The sequence below is a fragment of the Micropterus dolomieu genome, linkage group LG18 (genome assembly GCF_021292245.1).
Source record: "Micropterus dolomieu isolate WLL.071019.BEF.003 ecotype Adirondacks linkage group LG18, ASM2129224v1, whole genome shotgun sequence".
Taxonomy (NCBI): Eukaryota; Metazoa; Chordata; class Actinopteri; order Centrarchiformes; family Centrarchidae; genus Micropterus; species Micropterus dolomieu.
The window spans coordinates 8,065,445-8,087,777 of record NC_060167.1 but is presented as its reverse complement, the minus strand read 5'-3'; the positions used below and the strand labels follow the sequence as shown (position 1 = coordinate 8,087,777).

The 22,333-nt window shown below is 39.8% G+C and overlaps 1 protein-coding gene across 10 annotated transcripts in view; it reads left to right on the top strand.

Annotated features, from left to right (window-relative positions):
• slmapa (sarcolemma associated protein a) overlaps positions 1-22,333 on the top strand; it is a 71,578-nt gene that overhangs the window by 22,720 nt on the left and 26,525 nt on the right. For all 10 annotated transcript variants that reach the window (XM_046075597.1, XM_046075596.1, XM_046075605.1 and 7 more), the window contains 4 exons: positions 3,024-3,171; positions 4,550-4,622; positions 14,306-14,342; positions 20,279-20,341. In XM_046075597.1, the coding sequence (XP_045931553.1) occupies positions 3,024-3,171; positions 4,550-4,622; positions 14,306-14,342; positions 20,279-20,341 (321 nt within the window). The remainder of the gene's footprint in view (positions 1-3,023; positions 3,172-4,549; positions 4,623-14,305; positions 14,343-20,278; positions 20,342-22,333) is intronic.

Genomic DNA, 22,333 nt, shown 5'->3' with positions numbered 1-22,333 from the left:
GGGAGGAGAGTAGTGATGAATTCATTGTGAATGGAGGAACGAATATATTAAATCATCTGAACCAAGAAATTCTAATAACCGCTTTGTCTATTGTGCGTCCATGGATATATGTATTAATGGAGCTGGATAGTAAGTCAGCATTACTGTCAGTTTGTCCTGGTGGCAAAGTGTAGAACTTCAGACTGCAATTATTAAAGATGTTTTAGACTATTGACAATACTAGACAGACATGGTCTATTATAACTCCCTTTTTAGACCGTTAACATTTTATATTTCATAAACTTCCGCAGAGCTTAGACAAACTTTTTATTTATTTATTTATTTTTTTTACAGAATGTCATCTCTTTTGAACAAGTCCAGGGGTCCGGGATAGAAACACTGATGTACAAGTTTTGCGTTTGGCACAATAAGGAGGAATTACCCTTGGCGTCTTTTTAGTTACGACCGTGCTGTAACTCTTATGATTGCAATGTCTGTCTCGCACCATTATCCTCTCGCACCATTATCCTGTCAAAATTTACATTAGTTTATACTTTGGTTTATGATCAATTACAAAACTTTTTACATTCCCACCAGCCTCAGCTGTAGTTTGTGTGCATTGCTAATCTACTCATTTTAGCTCGCTTACACGCTAAAGTAAAATGGTATTCATGGTAAACGTTCTACCTGCTAAACATCAGCATGTTTATCTTGCAGATGTAGGCATTTAGCTCAAATACAGCCTTACAGAGCTGCTAGCATGGCTATAGATAGTACAGTCTCAGGAAAAGGCTTACACTGTCTGTGTTCACCTCGGGGGGTTCAGATTCTTCCAAAATTTAACAAGTGACTCTAGCTAACCACTTCACCTGCATAAAACCCTTAAAGGTTAAGTGTAGGACTGCAGCTAACAATGATTTTAGTATTCAAAGCTTCTATAGATTATTTCAATGATTCACTGATGTGTTGTTTAAGAAATACTTTAGCTTTAGGAGCTGACAGCGGCAATGGCACCCGACACAGGTTTCCAAACCACATTTTATCAAGAAAACACACGGGAAATGAGCGATCATGAAACAGCTGTTTATTTTTATAAAGATGGCAATTATAAGCTACAGAGAGAGCTGGAGGTGAGTTAAAAGGTGCAGCTTCCCGACACCCAGTTAACTCATGACTGTGGGGTTACAACTCACAGCCCAAAAAGGAGAAAAACAAACACTTGTGTGCACATCTTCAGCTGAGGTCTGCGGCTTACTTTGGCTAGCCTTCAACTCGACAATCAATCATGATTTCATTTAAATGCTAAAGTTGCTATTACCGTTACCTTGTCTGTGGTCCGCTGGCAGAACACCGGGTGCTTTCTGGTCAGGTGCCGTCGTGCTGTTGCCAAGGCGACGAAAGTTTCGTTTTAGGGTGGACAGACGGTAACATTACAGAGCTGTTTTCTTTAACTTGAAATGATCCCATACTTTGGACACTTTCTTCTTTGTCCCTGCTATTTTCTCTCTCTTCCTCAACTTTGCAAACAGCGGCGTCATATCACGTATAGTTCACAGCTTAAGCGCGATGTGCGACAGTAATAAATTTCCATGCGAAACACTGTGCTGTATAGTTATATGGATTAAACGAAGCATTGATGCAAAGAATTTGCGTCAATGAATTTTATTAATCGATTTAATCGATCTTATCGATTTTAATCTATTCAGCCCTAGTTAAGTGTGTAAGTTTAAGTGTCATCTAGTGGTGAGTGTTGCGAAATTACAACCAGCGGTCCACGATGCATTCACATGCTCCTCGGGGGGTCCCATTTCCAGAGTAGTGAAGTTGTTCTTCTGACTTCAGTGTGTGCTCTTAAGTGGGAATGTGTAATATGTAAATGCATTACGTTAATTTGCACAAATCAACTTTCTGTATAGTTATTTACATCCCATGTACTAGGGTTGGGCGACGTCTTCGAAATTTCCATCGGACAATGTCTGAAATGAAACATCGGGATGGATGATGTCATCGTGTGGTCGCATGCGCGCGGGGGTCTTATGTGCAGTCGTCTTATATGCATGTGTTCTCGCACAGACTTCACTCGGTAAAAAAAAAAGTGTGTGTCAGAGTGTGGGGGGAACAGAATTCCAAGGCAGGTGCAAAGCACACTTAAAAACAATAATAAGAAGGTTCATGGTCATTAAAACCTGCTTTCACAGGGTGGTTTACAATCACGATGTTGGCTCAACGTTGTGATGTCTTTCAGCCATTGCCGGCCCAGCCCTACCATGTACACTTTATTTCTCTTTTTGCAAAAAAAGATTTAAGGAGGAAAAAAGATTCTGATTATTCCGTCACCACATGAATGCACCATCAGTCATCGTTCAGCCCTCTCGATCCAAGCAAGCAGGAGAAGCTCTTGTGCTAAATAATGTGTGTGGGCCTCCTTTTCTTACTTCTAATAAACCAGTCGACTACTCTTACTACTACTACTACTACTATTACTACTACTACTACTACTACTAACGTTACTTGTTTTCTTCTTCTTCTTCATCTTCATCTACCTCCTCCTCTTCCTCCTCAGTATTCAACATTGTGATAATACGCGCTCTGTAGCCATTTGTCAATTTGGGCTACTATAGAAACATGGCAGTGCAACATTGTGACTCCCATGTAAAAGGGCTCGCGGTTCATTATGTAAGGTCTTTGTGCAGCACTGGAAACATACTTAAGTAGATTGTAGTGCATTTCTGTCAATAGATCCACCTAAATATCACACACTTAAAAACTGACTAGTAGTTGCTATATTATATGAAAAGTCGGCATTGTTATTGTCTTATTGAGTGTGTCATCTCAATCCCAATCAATTGTGGAATTTCATTATGTCCCGCAGCTGAATTTACTGTCATCCTATATCATATTATCATATCAGTGTCCGTAATGATTTTAACTCAAGTCTACTTCATTTCAACCAAAATAATAGTCTGTTAATTTCTGTTGCTTTTGTGACGTTGTTTTATCGATTTCTTCACATGGTTCTCACCCGCTGTGTTTGTGTGTGTCAGTTCTACCTGCAGGACACTAAAAGCAGCAACGGGACGTTCATCAACAGCCAGAGGTTGAGTCGCGGCTCGGAGGAGAGTCCGCCCTGCGAGGTTCTCTCCGGCGACATCATTCAGTTTGGCGTTGACGTCACTGAGAACACACGCAAAGGTACATGGTACATACATACTTACAGAATATATTAAGCCTGCGCACAAACATTGTTGTAGTGGACAAATGTAGTGGTATGCTGAGAGAGATGCGGAATGGAGAGAAAGAAAGATGGTTATTGGGAGTGAAGGGAAGAACAGAGAGAGGTTTTTCCTTCCTCGAGCAGCCTTGTAGTTGATAATGTATGCATACAACCCTGAAATAATTACACTCTACAAACCCTCAAAGGGTACCTTAGGGCTCGTTTTGCTTAGGTCATGGACTACATACTGTTCATGAACACAGTGCAGAGCAGATATTAAGGTCAAATTTTCAGCTCCACTAATAGCCCTTTTATTATGTAGACCCAAAGTGCATCCGACCTGCACCTCCGACCTGAGAGAATTACAAAGAATCACATTAGATAAATAAATCTTTTTCTGGAAGAGCACAATAAAGCCTTGTGTGTTGGCAGGTTTTAGCTCTTCAACTACAAATAATGTGTAATTTACTTTTTTGCTGATTATCTATCAATGCAAGTTTCACACTTTTAGATGTAGATCTTTTCCTATCGTTTTGGGAAGCCATTAGTTTCCATTCTTTAACAGTATAAAAATCAATTGGCAGACTTGAAACGTGTAGAGTGATGTTATCATTACAATGAATATCAGGTCTGCTTTCGTTTTTTGTTAACCATATTGTTACAGCAAACCTGCACCTAAATTGCCTTACTACAAAACAATAAAGTGACATAACATTAATGGCAATAGACTGCACAATTCAAGCAAGTCCACATGGAGATTTTGCTTGCTAGTTCAAGATGTTTTTATACACATCTTGATATTTTTTTGTGGGCTGTCCCAGACACTGACGACTTTATAATAGGCAAATGTAGTTCACGTGTAAGAGCTGGTCGAGACTCTGAACCAGGAACCGTGTGTTTATATGCAGGTGAAAATATAAATCTATTTATAGAAAAGCATCTTCCAAATAAACACAACTTGAACAGGAAACATTGGCCGGGGGAAAGCAGAAGCATTTCCTCCTTGTGTGTTTCTGTTGAGTATTGTAATCATTGCAATAATCTTGAAACTAGTGCACCTTGTGTGAGATCAGGTGTTTAGGTTTTGCACCCTTACCTTAATATAATAACAGTCTGGGACAAATGTCGTATAGTGTGTGTCAGTCTGAACGGTGTAATGGAATCTGCAGTTAACAAACCTTTTCCATAGATGGTGAGTAATAGTGTTGTTCAGGACTTCTCTCCACACTCTCTATGTTCACTTTAGAGAACTTTATTGCAGATCTCAAAATTCCTCCTGACGTGTTCACTCAGAACTGGTAACGAGTACTAAGGTTTTTTACACTAACACGGTGGTGTGTCTGTCTGTTTTTCCAGTCACCCATGGCTGCATCGTGTCAACAATCAAACTCTTCCTACCTGATGGGATGGAGGCACGCAGGCGAAGCGAGTAAGCATTCTCACTGTTTAATACATGAATTTATCGTATTGATCACTTACAGATTGTGTGGTGAACTTTCTCCATGGTTCGACCTCTTTAATTAAAGATTGTGGTTTGTTGATGCAACATTATAATCAGGCAGAATTAACCAGTTAGTGGTGGTATTTATTGTTCTCTGGCAATTAAAAATAATGCTGTTACTGTCTGTCTGGCTGCTTTCAGACACACGCGCACACACACACCAAATTTATGCTTGCATAGTGATTTGATTAGTGTCAGTCTAGTTGTTGATGAGGACAGCCATGTTGATGACAAGCTGCCAAGGAAATGGTGTGTGTGTGTGTGTGTGTGTGTGTGTGTGTGTGTGTGTGTTCATGTTTTTGAACTTTGCGATCCACCATTTGAAAACTATTGTTGATGTTGGTCAAGTGGTCATTTGTTGTTTACATTCTTTCATACTGGGTATTGGAGAATGCCGGATATTCACAAATTATAGTACCACAAGTAAGTGTTTGTGTGTGTGTGTGTGTGTTCAGTTAAATGGGCCGTAGCAGACCAGCAGCTGACCCAGCATGGAACTTCCTACTGTACTGGGAGTCCCACCTGTGCGTGTGTGTCTGTGAGTTTGTAATTGGCTACTGTAGGTATCATGTTGAATCTGTGTGTGTGATCCCCGGGCACATTGCCATGGTAGGCAGTGCCATCTGCTGCCCCGCTGTCCTGCTTTCAGTCTGGAAAACACAGACGAGCATCCTGACCTGCATGAAAGTAAAGAATTCTGGGTCTGTTCTGCTCCTGCTGTCTGTGTTGGCAAACGAAGAGTTGATTTTCAAAACGTTGACCATTTTACATATTTCAGAAACCAGCTTAGCTCTATTGTTTGAAGGGAAATTATCTGGCTCTTAAGCTGCTTATTGACTCTTGTTCAGTCGTTAAATGTGTCTGTTTGGTTCTGAACAGGTAGTGTGCAGGCCGGACAGGTATAGTTGCACCTGCCAAAGTAAAGTATTTGGAGAGCGAGATGTTTCTAGTATTACGTCAACGGACACGCAGGAAATTTTACATTACGGAACGACAGTGAACACACCACTTCAGATGTCACTCGCCGCCGGCACAGTTGCACTTTAATGAGAGCTCAACAGTCCGCGGAGCGAGTGTGTCGCGGTTCTGTCTCTGGGATCTGCGACACGAGACGGTGGACTTCTGTGTCGCGATTTTGGTCTTGGTTTCAAAACCGTTACAGCCCTAGTGTACAGTGGGTTTTTAGTGTTTCTTCTTTGAAAACGACGCTGTGAGAATGAACCCAAACAGTAAAGTAAAGTGAAACTATAAAGCGACGTGAAACTGAGGGGATTCGGGTAGCAATTCTCTGTAGGTTCATTACTGCGACTTCTTTCACATAGTCAAAATATGTTCACATTGTCATTTGATACACTGTTATAAAACTATATATTATAGCTGCTTTAAGAACTAAGCATATCTACATGGTCAGGGCAGAGTTGTATTCAACAAGAAAAATTAGGCCAATCAGATATGCAAACGTTTCACACATGCAGTGAAGTGGTTCGATGAAGACTGGTGGCCGCTTACTTCAGCTTAGACTAACAGTCAAAACCTTAGGTAAACAAATGAAAACCATATCAATTGTGTATTAACATTAAAGTTGTTAAATAATAGTTATAAAAAAAAATAAAGTCATACATCGTGTGTGTAACTTACCCTGCATTTGTTATAAACAAACCCAAGTTGCATGCTGTGCATGTGTCTGGGAGACTATTGCTGTCTTGAAGCTGGGCAGTATTTACCTTGAATATTTGAAAGTGGCGTAATCGAACATGGTAATTAATGATAATTAAACTTAAAACAATAATAGTTACCATCTGGTATATTAACCGTCTTTACTGTTTATCCTTTAACTGTAACCGCTTCATCGCTACACTGGAGACACACATTGTACCAGGTATAAATTAAATTTGGTTAAAATCGTATCTAGATACAATATGGATACGAGATGCATTTTAATGCAAGGTATATAGGGCATCATAGGCTTGCATATCAGTGGGGCCATGCACAATCACCAATCCACATACAACCTTTTCCAGCATAAATGGACATTTTCTTAAATCGAGGACAGCCTAACTTATTCTATTTGAGTCCAGGCTGCTCTGTCTCTATAACATGCAGCTGGAGAGTGAGTGATGTGAAGCTAAATCCTAAATCAGACAGATTTATTAATAGCTGAAGAATGTTTCTGTTGCTCTTCTGAAGCGTTAGCCATCTGGAAGTCTTCCAGATGCAGCTTTATACTGTTGCCCTTTGTGTGTGAGCTAAGCACCTGTATTTATACATTTGAGAAAATCCGTGTCCTTTTTTCAGTGTTATATTTCATTACAACTGTAGGTGTGAGCCTGAAAACTCAAAAGAAAATCTTTTCTGAAATGTTTAAACTTTAGAGTGATCTGCCCATAAAAAAGAAAACACGTGGATGCAGTGTCTTTTTAAAGAGCTGCAGTCTGAGCTCCCTGCAGCCACTTCCATTAGATTTTATGTCAAATAGACGGTGATGGATGGAAAAAAATAATGGTGTGTGAACCCATGTTATTGTGTTTTCCATTTAATGCAAAACACCTGCTTTGACATCACTGGTTAGGGTGTGGCCAGAAACGTGCAGCAGCAGCTTTCTGCCTCTGTGTGATTCAGTGTGCAGTCATTCCTTCACGTTGTTATTCACTTGGTGACACACCGAGAGGAGAAAACACACCCAATTCAGAAGTTGGAGCAATGTTTTAAATTAAAGCTCTAAATTCAGTAAATAAAGCTTTATTTAATATGTCTCTCACTTCATTTCTGTAGAGGGAGCATGTGACTTTACCTTAAAAAAAAAAAAAGGTGAAAAAGACTTTTCAGTTAGACCTGTAGATGTAACATCTCCAGAATGTTTCAGGTTTAACCACCAGTTTTTATCTCCAGATGTTGTTTTGTTCTTGACTATATAGCTCCCCCATTGTTTCCCTTATCAGTCTATCACCTGCCATATTTCCCTAAAACAGCCACGCTCTCATACATACTCATGGGAAAGTGGTTAGGGAGGACGTTTTATTTTCAGAATCATTGCTTCTTCCCAGGTGAGTGGAGTATTTAAATGTCAGCTTGTGAATTGATAGACTTAGAAAAACGATGACTCAACCCCCTCATGCAATGGCAGGTTAGTTATCCAGCACACCTTTAGCCTCGCACAGACCATAAAGGCAGTGAAGGGGGATAGCTGCAGCAGGGAGGAGAGTTTGTTTCCTCACAGTGAGTGCCAGGAGGGGTGGAGCTACAGTAACTCGCACAAGTTAAAGGAAGAAAATCTTGCTCAGAGGAGGGGAGGAGCAAAGAGTAGAAAGAAAGAAAGTTTGTGTTATGGGATGACTTCACTCACGCTGTGGAAAAGTAGCGAGGAATCAGCTGCTTGGCCTGAAACTAGAAGAGAAAATTAAGTATGGAAAGGCAGGATCCATTTTCTCACAGGAGTAGCTGAGTCAGGCTGAGATAGAGGCTGAACATTGAACTTTGTCCTGTGACAAATCACCAGCTGACACACAGGAAGAAGACCTGACAGGTAACGTTTCTGCTGTCCAAAATTCTGTCCAAAATCTGTCCAGATGGTCCTGGTCAGGCTATTTAATGTATCTGTTAAATGGGTCTTAAGTGGTTGACAGTTGCTGCAGGACATTGTGCTCTTTTGTTGTGTCTTTGATACAGTTGTTGCTTCTTCTTTTTGTACAAATCTGTGGCAAGGAGGTCCTTCTGGATTGGTCCATGTGTCCCCCAGGACTAGGCCTAGGCATCGTTTGAATTGATACTAGTGTCCATATATGACATTATCTGCCACTTGTTTTTATGAAGGATCTCTTATTAAGTCTAAACTAAATGAAAAGTGTCCGTCACTATTTTTGAAAACGTGACATTTTGAATAGTCTCCCCCCAAACAACATCTTTATTAATATTTTCAAATAATTTGCAAATGTTTTCACATCCACTGTGAGGGATAGGCCAACATTAAAATTGGGTCTCCCTTATTTGACATTTGAAAATAATAACAAAACAGTAATAATAAAGTGGACAAAAATCAAGTCATGTTCACAAATTTTTTTTATTATTTGTATATCAATGTCAAATTCAGGGATAATTAGTTAAACATAACAATCACATAGTAAAAGTAGTTCACATAGTTCAGACAACTGCAGAGAACCACTTATTGTTTCCAAAAAGCGAAGTGTGCCTTTTTAAAAAAAGTAATCAGGTATGGACAGTTCTTTCATCCAATTAATGAACTTTGGTCTTCCTCCAAGAGAGTGAGTGAGTTTTTTTTGCAAGCAATAAACAAAGATGTAAAGATTTACAATGATGTAAAGCAGAGGAAATCAGTGTCATCACATTTCGAGAAGCTGAAGATAGCATTTGCTTATTTCCTCAAGTTATCAGTTTTAGTAGTTATTAATCAATTATCAAAATTGTTGTTGCTTTTTTCTACCGATTTGACTAATCGATTGAAGGTTTCAGCACTAGTATGGATGCCAAAATGACCTAAACACAAGAAGCAATACAAGAATCTGATGAGGCATTTGATGCCAGCTTTTTAGTACTTGACAGGTTTTTGTCTTTCAGTCAGTGCCAAATAAGCATTGCTGAGCCATATGCAGGACAGCTTCATGCCTCCTCCACGACAGGTCTGAGTTGCCGTGATAGAAATATGTGAGCAGGGCACAGATGGAAACTTCTGCCAGTGTTTTCCATCATCAATCCCTGCTGGACCGCTTGCAAAACACACTCAGCGAGATCAGATGTGGCTGACTGATTCCTGTGGACCGGCTGCACTTTGTGAGTGTGTGTGTGTGCGTAGGCAGAGTTGGTGTTCTTGTGAGCAGTTGAAGAGCTGTGAATTTAGGTCATGTTATGCTGTGGATTTTTATTTTAAAATGTGTGTTTTTGGAGTAGTACTGCTTTTGGCCTTGCAGCCAGTGTTTGATGATGATGATGATGGTGGTGGTGAGTGATTTGCTTGAGGTAGACAGAACCTGCTGTGGAGCTGTAACTGGATGTCATGAAAACTGAACTTAAGTTTGAGCGCAAAGGTCTGCGGTCAGACTACAACATGGAGTGTAGAACACTAGGAAGTCCTAGCTGTTTGTTGCTTTTGATGAGGAAAAGGGACTGAAAAAAGATTTTATCATAATTGTATTTGAATGTTCTACCTCAGATTAATTTAGTGATCTACTGTTTGGCAGGTACTTGTCATGTTCTGACTATAAAGAATAGTTTAAAACCACAATTAAACATCTGGGTTCCTTCAAGGCAAAAACCAGCCTTTAAAGGAATAATGATTTGATCTGATTTATCGTGATAATTATCAATAATGACACTTAACATTTTTATTTATTCTTTATTTAAAGACATATGTGATCATACATATGACAGTGTATATCTGAAATGTCACTGTGGTAAACTACAGTGGAAACCCAGTTAAAAAACGAGCAATAATTTAAAATTATGTGAAGCTCCAGGTTAGAGGTTGTCAAATTCCTTCTGTGGAAATGTGCTATTTGATTCACATTCATGAACTGGCGAAACAAATCTAATTACGAACAGGAAGCCTCCCGCTGTCATGATGCTGTTTGAGTGACAGAACTGCTGCTGGCAATGGCAATAAATAAGACAACATTATGCACACTGATTGCCACGGTGCTGAAAATGAAGACCGCTGTGCCTGAATGAATTTAGCAGAAATAAATTGTTGAAACCACACAGTAAGATGTTGTCATTAGGGGCAACAGCCATCTGCAGCAAGTCCCAACACCAGTGTCTAGCAATCATTAAGAACTGCTTAAGTGCACTGCATGAACATGCAGCATGAAAGTGCTTAATTGCTGGTATAAAGCATAAATGTGTTATTTTGAATTGGCCCTAGGAAAAAAATACCACAATGCCACTAAATATCAAATCAAGATGGCAAAAAGTGCTCCAAAAATTTAATTATGTACTTAAAAATTACAGCCAGATTAATTTTGTTTGTCCAGTTTTGATAACCTCCTACTTCATGTAATTATAATTTTTTTAATTATTTATTATTTTTTTAGCTTTTTTTATCTGTTGTCATAGGGACATTAAAAAAACTAGATAAAAGATAAAGTGTGTAGTATCATGTAAGACCGTGAAGTTTGTAAGACGACATGTTTCGGGGGATTATTTTCTGGAAGATACTTACAATTCCTCCTGAGTGTCAGGTGATCGAAGGCTGCAGAGCTCAATGAAATGCAGCTCTGATATGAAAATACTGCACAGTGAAATCAGGATCAAACAAAAGGTCTTTGGTGTTTACTGTGATGGATGATGTTTTCTGAGGAAGTAGTTTGTCTCACTGAAGGAGAACCGAAGCTCAATAAACCTGATCTCTGCAGAGAACCTGCACTTTGGGTGCCAAATGTACCATGGTACTTTTTTAACTTATTGGCTTATCCTTTTGTAGTGTCGAATTCACTTACCTAAGCTTTGGCTGAGAGTACAAAGCAGTAATCATTAATTAAATTACTTACCCCGACTCCCACGATGTCTCTGACTCTGCCTTTTTAGATGGAGCCTACATACTATGACTCTTACATTACACCAGTTTACATCATTATTAAAAAGGCATTTTAAAGAAAATTTCAGGTCAGATTTGTCTATTTGGTCTATTACCTCTTTTACCAAACTGGTTATATATTAGCATGCTGGTTATCTCAGTAAATATTTACACCCAGTATCTGCCTAAACAAACTAACAATGTGGCCGCTTGATATGTGTATAGTTGTGGATGTATAATTTCCTATTTGGGAAATATACATAATAAATATGTATTTTGAATTAGTGAGTTATTTCCTCATAGTTGGTGACGGAGCTGTTGTAGTCTCCAACTCTCCTGGTGGTTCGTAGTTACACATTAATAGAGTCAGGTTATATTTGGCCTTGAGTCAAGTTTACCTTCATTCCTGAACTCTTGACTGTTCTCAGGTAAATTATCTTTACCCCCCACTAAAACAAACCCGTGTGACCTTGTGTTGCTGTAAGATACAGTACTTTGGATAAATATCTCCACCACATGGCAGAGGTCATGTTCACCGCGCAGGGCAGACACTGAAGGTGGCCAGTTTTTCCCAACAAAGAACTAAAAAGCTTGCATAGATTCTAATTGTTTTTTATTTGCTCTGGTGTATTAAATCATCAGTTTCTGTTTGTTTTTTTAACACCACCCATTCAACCGTGCTCTTAACTCCTGTGTCCATTTGTTTGATACAACAGAGAGGATGGCTGGACCACATTAATATATGGTTTGAAGTCATCTAACAGAGGAATCAAACAGGACCATCTGTGTTATGTCATATGAAACACCTGATGTGTACTACCACACACTGTCTGTGCGGAAACAAGCCACCTTGTGGTTGTCATCAAATGTTTGGCATTTTTGCTTAAAAAATGTCTTAAACAGTGCATCAACTAATAAAATACTTACAGATGAATTTCTTTTGATCACCTAATCACTCAACAAATCCAGTGGTTCTTAAACTTTTTCTGTCATACCTCCCTTCAGAAGGCCAAAAAAAATTCCTGCCCCCCACCCCAGCAAATGTGGAATTTATTATTCTATTTTTTTTATCAATCATCACCAGGCAACAGGCGATTTTAAATAAACCAGATTCAGTTTAGCAAAATATTCTTGCTAGCATCAGAGCACTTTTGTTTGTTTATGTCACCACATGAATCATATTTATGCAAAGTTAGGTCGGCTCAACATTCGCAACCCCCCTGAAGTGTCTCTACGCCCCCACAGTGGTGCCCGTCCCACAGTTTGAGAACTACTAGACCAATTGTCGCAGCTCCTAATTGCACTACTAATGAAATAACACGAGATACTTGACAATTATCCTGAGTCTGTGGTATATTTGAAAATATCTAACTGAACTGTTCTGCACTGTTAAGTTTTGTTGATGAGATATTTGTGTTTCTTGTTGGCTGATTGCTTTAATGTTATGACATTCTGTACATATCTTAAAAAAAGCTGAGCTAATCTCTGTAGTTTATTACTGCCATACATTCAAGAATGGCTATCAGTTCATGTTTACTTGTTATACTGAGAATTATATTTAAGTTAAAATAAAAGTTACCTCTTTTAAAATAAATGTTATGACAATAAATCTATAGGGAAACAATCCCAGAGTTCTACTTGAGTCTGTAAGTGAGTTCATTGATTGATTGGACTTTGTCCGTATTTGGAGTATTTTTATATGATCTAAAAGTATATAAATTTAGGATTCTCTTTTAACCAGTGAAATGACAGCTATTAGCGATATAACCTGAAAGCAACTTGTGATGGATGGAAAGGATAATTAATAAACAGTTAATCATCAGTTTCTTACCCATTTTCCTCTCTGAATGAAGAAAGGTACACTTACAAAGCTTGTTCTTTTTCTTTTCAAATTTCTCAGTGCATTTCCTGCTATATGTTGGTGACATAAACCTACGACACACTTTACACACACTCTGCACCCCACCCTACAGTGAGTCCAGCTCATATCACTGATCATGTGTAGAGAGCTTGAAATGTACTCTGGGGCCCTGACTGATTGGTGCATTGTTGTGATAGATTGAGCTATAGCTAAAGGCTAGTTGGCATTTGTAAAGCTGACTACAGGCTCACTCTGCATTTCTGAAAACTGGCCTCAGGCTGCTCTGTCTGAGTAAACCGTTGCATCCTTCATTGACTTTAACTGTACTTTAAGGAATCCCTGTTAGCTTAATGACATGATGACGGTCAGTCCCTTAGCTGATAAAGAGTTCGGGAATTAAATCAACGAATCAAGGTTTGGGTTTTTTTTTAAGGGGGGGGGGGCGTGTTGTCATCATCATCCTCATCATCCTCATCCATCTTGGGTTAATTAATTAAACTAATCTAACTTGCAGGCATGGGCACTCAATCATGAATGCACCAGTGCGGATGTTACTCAAAATGCTGTGAGTAACAGAATTGCGGGTGACTTTATTAAATGCGGTGACTTTATGAAACCTACTGCTGATGGAGAAAGTGAGCAGAGATACATTAAGTAAGAGAGAGACGGACAGAATAAGGCGGAGCAAGCTGCTGGTTTCGCAGTGGTGGACCAGGGGTGTAGATGTGTGTGAGTGTGGGGAGAAGAGAAGTGTGTAAACAGTAAACACTAAAATAAATTGTTCAATGAAGTAGAATTGAAATGATGAAATAATTAAAATAACCTACTAAAAATACAAATACGTTATACACCGCAACCCCGTCCCTGCTCAGCCACCGCCACCACAGTTACATTATCTCAAACAGTCTGGAGCGTGGGTGTGTCGCGGTTTCGTTCTTGGTTTCAGAACCGTTACAGCCCTAGAAAATAATAATTATAAACCAAAGATATCTTAACAGATGCTGAAGGTCCTCAAAGTAACATGGACCAGAGGAAGTACAGATTTGATTTCTCACATGTGTCTTTTCTTTCTTCCACATGCTGAGATGAGGTTTTAATTCAACGACGAGGCATCAAAAAAAGACCTTCAAGAACCATTATTTTTCCTTCTGTCACTGTGGTTACTCCATGTGTCGTCGTTTTGCTGCTGTTTCCATGGTGACAAACTGTTTTCTCTTCCTCTTTCAGTGTCATCCAGACTCCGTTACCACTACCTGTAGACAAGGTAAGAACAGAAACATGTTGGTGTCCTGTCCCGTGTGCAAGTTATGTCTCCATCTGACTCAGTGACAGAGGTGTGTGTGTGTGTGTGTGTGTGTGTGTGTGTGTGTGTGTTAGTTTTCACACACAGAGTGGAGCAGTCAGCTGATAGAGGAATTCAGGGATAGCTGTCACTTTCTGTTGCTGCACTACACAAGTCTTTAAAGTGGATCAGGGGGCATTATTTTTCCCACTGTTCACTCTGAATTCTTTGTGTCTTTAAATAGTTTTGAAAACACTTAAAGTCCAAATGAAATTGCTTATTTTTTTGTGGGTCTGCCGCAGCATACAGAACCTCTCTGTACCTCCTATTCATATTTTTCTCGTGACATCACATTCCAAGGAAAACCCTCCCGTGGATGGCAAAAAGACGTTATTTTCCACTTCCTGCCAACCAGTAAGCAAGCGATAATCATAATAACTTTCAGTTGCTGGAAATGCTAGATGGTTGTTGTGCATTCGGATGCACTAATCGAGGAGGAGAGAAGCCTGGGCTGTGTTAGGTGAGGGATTCCCCATAAGGTAAACGTACAGTGGATAGAAAAAGTCTACACACCCCTGTTAAAATGCCAGGTTCTTGTGATGTAAAATAATGAGACAAAGATAAATCATGTCAGAACGTTTTCCACCTTTATTGTGACCTATAATGTGAACAATTCAATAGAAAAACAAACTGACATATTTGAGGGGGAAAAATGAAAAATAAAAACCCTCAAATAACCTGGTTGCATAAGTGTGCACACCCTCTTATAACTGGGGATGTGGCTGTGTTCAGAATTAACCAATCCCATTCAAACTGGTCAAACAGGTTAACTAGAAGTCATTACATACCAGCCATCAAGTGACTCTGATTAATCACAAATAAAGTTCAGCTGTTCTAGTAGGATTTTCCTGATATTTTCTTAGTTGCATCTCCGAGCAAAAGCCATGGTCTGCAGAGAGCTTTCAAAGCATCAGAGAGATCTCATTGTTGAAAGACATAAGTCAGGAGACGGGTACAAAACAATTTCCAAAGCATTACATATACCATGGAACACAGTGAAGACAGTCATCATCAAGTGGAGAAAATATGGCACAACCGTGACTTTACCAAGAACTGGACGTCCCTCCAAAATTTATGAAAAGATGAAAAGAAAACTGGTCAGGGAGGCTTCCAGGAGACCTAAAGGAACTGCAGGAATTTCTGTCAAGTACTGGCTGTGTGGTACATGTGACAACTATCTCCCATATTCTTCATATGAATGGGGGATGGGGTAGGGTGGCAAGACGTGGCATGGTGGTGGCAGCATCATGCTTTGGGGCTATTTTTCTTATGCGGGAACCGGGGCCTTAGTCAGGGTGGAGGGAATTATGAACAGTTCCAAATACCAGGCAATTTTGGCACAAAACCTTCAGGCGTCGGTTAGAAAGCTGAAGATGAAGTTCACCTTTCAGCACGACAACATCCAAAGCACACATCCAAATCCACAAAAGCATGGCTTCACCAGAAGAAGATTAATGTTTTGGAATGGCCCAGCCAGAGCCCAGACCTGAATCCAATTGAATATCTGTGGGGTGATCTGAAGAGGGCTGTGCACAGGCGATGTCCTCGCAATCTGACAGATTTGGAGCGCTTTTGCAAAGAACAGTGGGCAAATATTGCCACGTCAAGATGTGCTGATGCTAATGGACTCCTACCCAAAAAGATGCTGCTGTAATAAAATCAAAAGGTGCTTCAACAAAGTATTAGTCTAAGGGTGTGCACACTTATGCAACCAGGTTATTTGAGGGTTTTTATTTTTCATTTTTCCCCCTCAAAGATTTCAATTTGTTTTACAATTGAATTGTTCACACTATAGGTCACATTAAAGGTGGAAAAAGTTCTCACATGATTTATCTTTGTCTCATTATTTTACATCATAAGAACCTGGCATTTTAACAGGGGTGTGTAGACTTTTTCTATCCACTGTACCTGGCGGTTTTTAACGGTAGAAATGCGGCAGCGGATGCTGTAACGTTATATGGATCAGCTATGCCCAACACTTGCAGTTTGTTTTCATATCTTTCTTTTTCTTAAGTTCAAAGGTGATCCAAATAAAATTTGACTGCTTTTGCGGCATCTCTACGGGGAGTCATGGTGAGAGCCGCTATGTTGGTGTCTTGTTTTGCCCTCCAGGTCCCCGCCATGGTCCCCGCATGTCACGTGACTGAAAAGTATGAATTGCAGTGTTTTCCTAGGGGGGATGGCAGAACCCCCAAAACTATTACTGTCGCAGAGCGGCCGTGTTAAGGGATACGTGGTGTCTTCAAAGACTAGGTGCACTCATTTTTGCCGGTTTAGGATCGTCACCTAGTTCTAGACTCTTGGACATTTTTACCTCTTAAGTGTCTACCTCCTGATTGCGCTTGCTACATACATTTACATATTGGGCAACGAGACCTGAAGTGCAAATTATGGTGAATTGCTGTTGTGGTTTGCATGGCCCAATCAGTTTTCATTTTTGCCCAATTCTTCTTTTTTTTTTTTTCACAAATTCCGTATTTTCTGTTTTAATTATTCTGTGTTTTACAGTTTAAAAATATTTGGTCATCAGAAGGAGTGTGTAGTCATGTGGTGAATGAATACAGTTTACTAAGAAAATATTGCAAATTGAATCAATATCGATGAATTTGTTGAAGCTCTTTCTAGTATGCGAACTCCTCGATATGATAGCGTGTGTGTTTTTTCATTGTTTCGGGAGGGGACGTTACGTCCCACAACAACAATGGAAGGGGAAACACTGAATTGTAATGTTTTCTTCTTGGAGGGGAAAACAACTAGGGCTGCAGCTAACGATGATTTTAGTACTCGAAGCTTCTATAGATTATTTCATCGATGCGTCGGTTAACAAGTACTTTTGCTTGGTGACAGCAGCGGTGACGCTCCCCCCCCCAACCCTAACCCCAACTTCCACATCCAGCCAATGAGAGCAGGCAGCTGGCAGAGCAGGCAGCTACTTTTTCACCGCAAAACACTCTACTCACCTCCAGCTCTCTCTGTAGCTCAGACAATCCCTGCTACCTCCATCCATCCATCCATCGTCAACCGCTTATCCTGTGTACAGGGTAGCGGGGGGCTGGAGGCACGGGCTGTTGCGAGGCGACATAAGTGCCGTTTTACGGTGGATGGACTGTGACATTACAGAGTTGTTCTTTTAGCTTGAAATAATCCCATACTTTGGACGCTTTCTTCTTTGCCCCTCGCTATTTTCTCTCTCTTCCTCCACTTTGCAAACAGTGGCATCATAATCACGTCGTGTTCACACAGTATCCGTGTGAAACAGTGTGCTATATAGTTATATGGATTAAACGAAGCCTCAATGCACAGAATTTGAGTCGATGCATTTTAGGAATCGATTTCATCAATTTTAATCGATGAATCGTTAAAAAAAAAAAAAAAAACGTACAATAAAAAGATCTTATTTTTTTTTGTTTCAAGGATTTTATGGATTTAACAGAATACTGTTCTGGTATACGCCTACGTAGATGTAGACCATATTTTCAATAGAGCCAATCAAATCTTGCATAAAGCAGTAAAATCAGCATTTTGTCAGAGGCAGAGCAGTCAGTCACACAAGAGCCACATACTTTGAACAACAACCCACATTTGCTTTCCTGCTAACGTCTCCTCCTTATCTAACTTCCACAAACATGAACACATGTCTTGTCCTGCACCTTATGATATTGAACAAGCGACCATAGAAATATTCACTGGGGAGAGGTGCACCACTGATGTTATTTTGCAGGCTAGATAGCTAATCAGCTGCTCAGCTGCAGCACATTAAACAACATGTAAATGTACTTGCAAATGTCACATCGGTCCAGTTAGATGCTGGTGTGATTCTTATTCCTCCATACCACTAACAACAGGCTTTCTGCCGATGACATGTACTTGCAGCTCTAGTTAGTTTACTTTGTCCCTATGGTGTAATACTGGCACTCTGGCAGGCAGCTGCTGTCGATCCAGCCGGCTGTCAGGGAAAGGAGCATTTCTGATATTTCCCCAAATACCTATTTTCTTCCATTTTAGTAATAATAAACTATGTAACAATACATAAAAAACAACATGTTGACTTTGTTTTAGACTAAAAAGAGGAACAACTAGATGTGATTTCAGTTGGACTTAATGTTTGCTCATATAAACAGAGCTAAAACTGGGTTCTGGTACTGTAGGATCAGAAGATGTGATGTTCTCTTTAGGTTAAAATCCCACTGCCTTGGTGTCCCAAGAACAGCTGTATAATCCTGTTTACTTATTATTTGATCAGACACTTGGAATTTGTTTTACTGTACTCTTACTCTAGTCCACACTGTACCATGTTCGGTTTCTCTGCTGCCTCGCCCTGTTCTGTGTGAGAACAGCAGGGCTTCAGTATAACCTGTATGAGGAATGTAGGCTAGAGCTGACGGGGTGGGTGTGTGTGTGTGTGTGTGTTAGGGAAGAGCTGTGATTAGATTTGAACCACTTCTCTAACATAATTAATTGTCTTACAGGAGAGTTGTTGCACCTCAAGGGTCTCAAAAGACACACATTCAGAAACACACCCACCCAAGCTGTCACATTGACTTAACATGGACATGTATTGAATGCACAGACGGAATTTGAACAGGTGTGGCTTTTGGGCAAGATTGAAAAATTTCACATTATGTTGACAGTGCAGTAGAGAGAGATAGGTGTAGGGCAGGGTAGCATAGGAGTACAAAGAGACTGTGGCGGGAAAACAGACTGGGAGTCGTCGCAAAGCAAATACGGCGACATGCACAAGTATGTGTTATTTGCACAGTACAAAATATTAAAAAAAATAATACCAAAACATAAACACTGTCAGTAGATGTGTGTTTTTGCATTATGTGACTGATGAGACCCAATCAGGAAGCCAAACGTGAGTGTATGCATCATCATTTTTAAAGTCCTCTGCTTTCGCATGTCCACACTAATACACTACCCCAAAGTTTTAAAAATGAATATGGGGTGAGCAGTGTTTTCAAACTTTTCTGTTAAAGGTTTATTTTGTTGTTTTAGTCTGGACAGGAGGTGCAAAAGTAGCAAAAAGTCTGTGTTTTAAAACAAACTTTCTAGTGTGGATGTAGCCTAATAGGTGAGCTGTCACCGCGGCCAGGTTTTTGGACAAGACTACATGTAGCTGTGGTTTCTTAAAAGTCAATATATCTATTCATGATAAACCTGCTTTTTACCACTGTCAGGCTTTTTTAACGCACACTTGCGGCATCATCAGATGAGTAATAGTTCAACATTCTGGGAATTAAGCTTAGATGTTCAGATTCATAGCAGTCTCATGTCTACATAGCTGATGTCAGGACTTGGCTAGCTTAACCTCATATAAAGACTGGAAACTGGTGGAAAGGGTCAACCCTGGCACTGTCCTAAATTCAGAAATACGGCTCTAAACTCACTAATTGAGAACGTTGTATCTTTTTGTTACATCTGTATGCAAACGAAAATGTAAAAAAAGCGGTTTGTGGGTTTTACGGGGAGTTGGGTGCTAGAACCACTGTTGAAATTGCATGATTGGGACAGATGTGTGCTGTGTAACTGTATACAACTGTCTCACTGGTCCACCAGTTTGATCATATTGATTTATAATGTAGTTTTTTTAGGCCTCTGAGGATGAGCCCTGCTGCAGTGCAGTGAGCTCTCCTGCACTAAAGTCAGAGTATTGTGATCAGTGTGTGAGAGGGATTTAAATGCCTGCATGTAGTTCGTCCCTGGACTGTGTTACACTATTTGTGCTCCTGTCTTGTGTGTGTGTGTGTGTGTGTGTGTGTATACAGCATATGCTTTTGACCTCTGGTTTGTCCACCTTCAATTCAAAGACACAACTGTCAATGTGTTACCATAGTGTGTGTGTTTGTGTTTTCTAGGTTGCAGCCAACACTCCCAGTATGTACTCTCAGGAACTGTTCCAGCTCTCCCAGTATCTACAGGTAACGCACTGACACCTACTGATCACTCTGGGGACTTGCACCAAAAATAAAAAGGCAGTAGTACACACAGGTTTTTCCCTGGTCAACAGACAGCATTTTTAATGCCAGCACATTTACTTGCATTTTCAACATCCACATGAACAGAGGAGGACTGGAACTCTCCAGTATTTCTTTGCAGTGATCTGAGATGACTGTGTCATTGATAAGAACTGACCTAATGAAACAGTACAAAGCATATACCATCCATTTTAATGGTGCTTTGATCAGGATTGTTGTTACCAATCGCTTGAGGCAGTATCGACTGATACTGATCACAAGGTCTTTTTGAAGCCTTCGATTATTGTGTAGAGATTATTATAAGAGATGAGAACGTATCATGAACAACTATTTATTGGCAGGCAACATCAAACTTAAATCATAGCAGTCTACCCTTGAAACTCTGGAGGGGAGGATTGGTAGGTTATTTCTTTTTCTCCACCTTATTTTAGGAAGAAACTACCACCTTTTATCCCCCAACAGACACACACACACCTACACCTCCTGTCTCTTACTGCACACACACCTGCTTCTGTCTGTCTGTCTGTCTGTCTGTCTGTCTGTAAAATTCTATAATGGGTCGCTGGCGTTGAATATATCTGGGCAGGCATTGGATCGGCCTTTGTACATTCAACGATCAAACTATTTAGAACAAATCTAGTCTGTTAAAGAAAATGTGCTGTAAATGATTTCTAAAGGAAGTGTCAGGGAATCTTTTCGTAAAGACTTACGTAACCTCCTCTTTTTGATATGTGAAGGAATTAGATCAAAAACATTTTCACCTCACAGCCCAAGTGATGTGATTTCCTAATGAAAGAGACCTGGGCCCTGTTTCAGAAAGCAGGCTGAACAAACTCTGAGCTTATCCCTGAGCTCTGAGGTGGGAAACTCTTGAGTTGTATTTAATAAGCTGTAACCCGATTTACAAAATTGTGGTGGCAATCTGCTACCTAATTATGAAAATAGGTAAAGAGCATATTTATAACACACAGTTTACTTGTGAACCTGTGATTGTAAAATCAGTCACACCCAGTAGGTTAGCCTGTTGATGATTTTTTTTTTTTTTTTTTGCAGTGGAAAATGTGTGTATAGGTTCAAACTCACAAGTAAACGTCTATTTTACATTAATAAAATCTTGCTAATTTTGTATTTTATTAATGCTGTCAAAACACATTCAGAATATATGCAGCTAATAATGAAAAACTCATGTAAAACTACATTTAGGACTATTTGTTTCAGCTGCACCACAGTCATCCTCACTCAGAAATAGACACATTATCTCCAGTATGATAACTACGATAGGAATGTTCCAATCAGTGCGACTACGATATGAAAGATTACTGTTCATTTATCAGTTTTAGCCCACAGTAAGTGTTTTCAGTGCAACTGTCACAGTGTTGTAGATTTTATTTATTTTTTTCTGTGCTGAGGATCAATCCACGACGTGCGGAGGTCTGTCCTTACATCAGTGACAGATTGATCATAAAGCGGTCATGTTCAAGATCATGTTTGGTTGAAAAACTAATAGCAATTATAAATAAAGATGTACATGCATTCAGATACTATATCAGCTTTGATATGACCGTATGAATGAGGAAATGAAACCGTGTGTCAGACAGCTGCCTCAGGCTCCGCAGGAGGGGAGGAGTCGGAGAGAAACTGACGGTTTTCCAGCTTGCCGGAGTTACTGATTTGGGGTTTATCTGATCTCGCTCTCTGAAACAGAAAACTCAGAGTTTCCCTCGTCTCAGGTTTAACATACTCAGAATTCTGAAACGGGGCCCTGATCTTTAAAGGCTTTCCAAAGCAACAAGTCAACTAACAGACCTACAGTCAACTGAGACCAAACAACTACTGCAAAACCTTTTTATATTTAAATGGTTTGAGTAAACATGACAGCATAAGAGACAAGCTGCACAGACGAAGTGGAATAGAGTTAAAGGGCAGTAGTTCGAA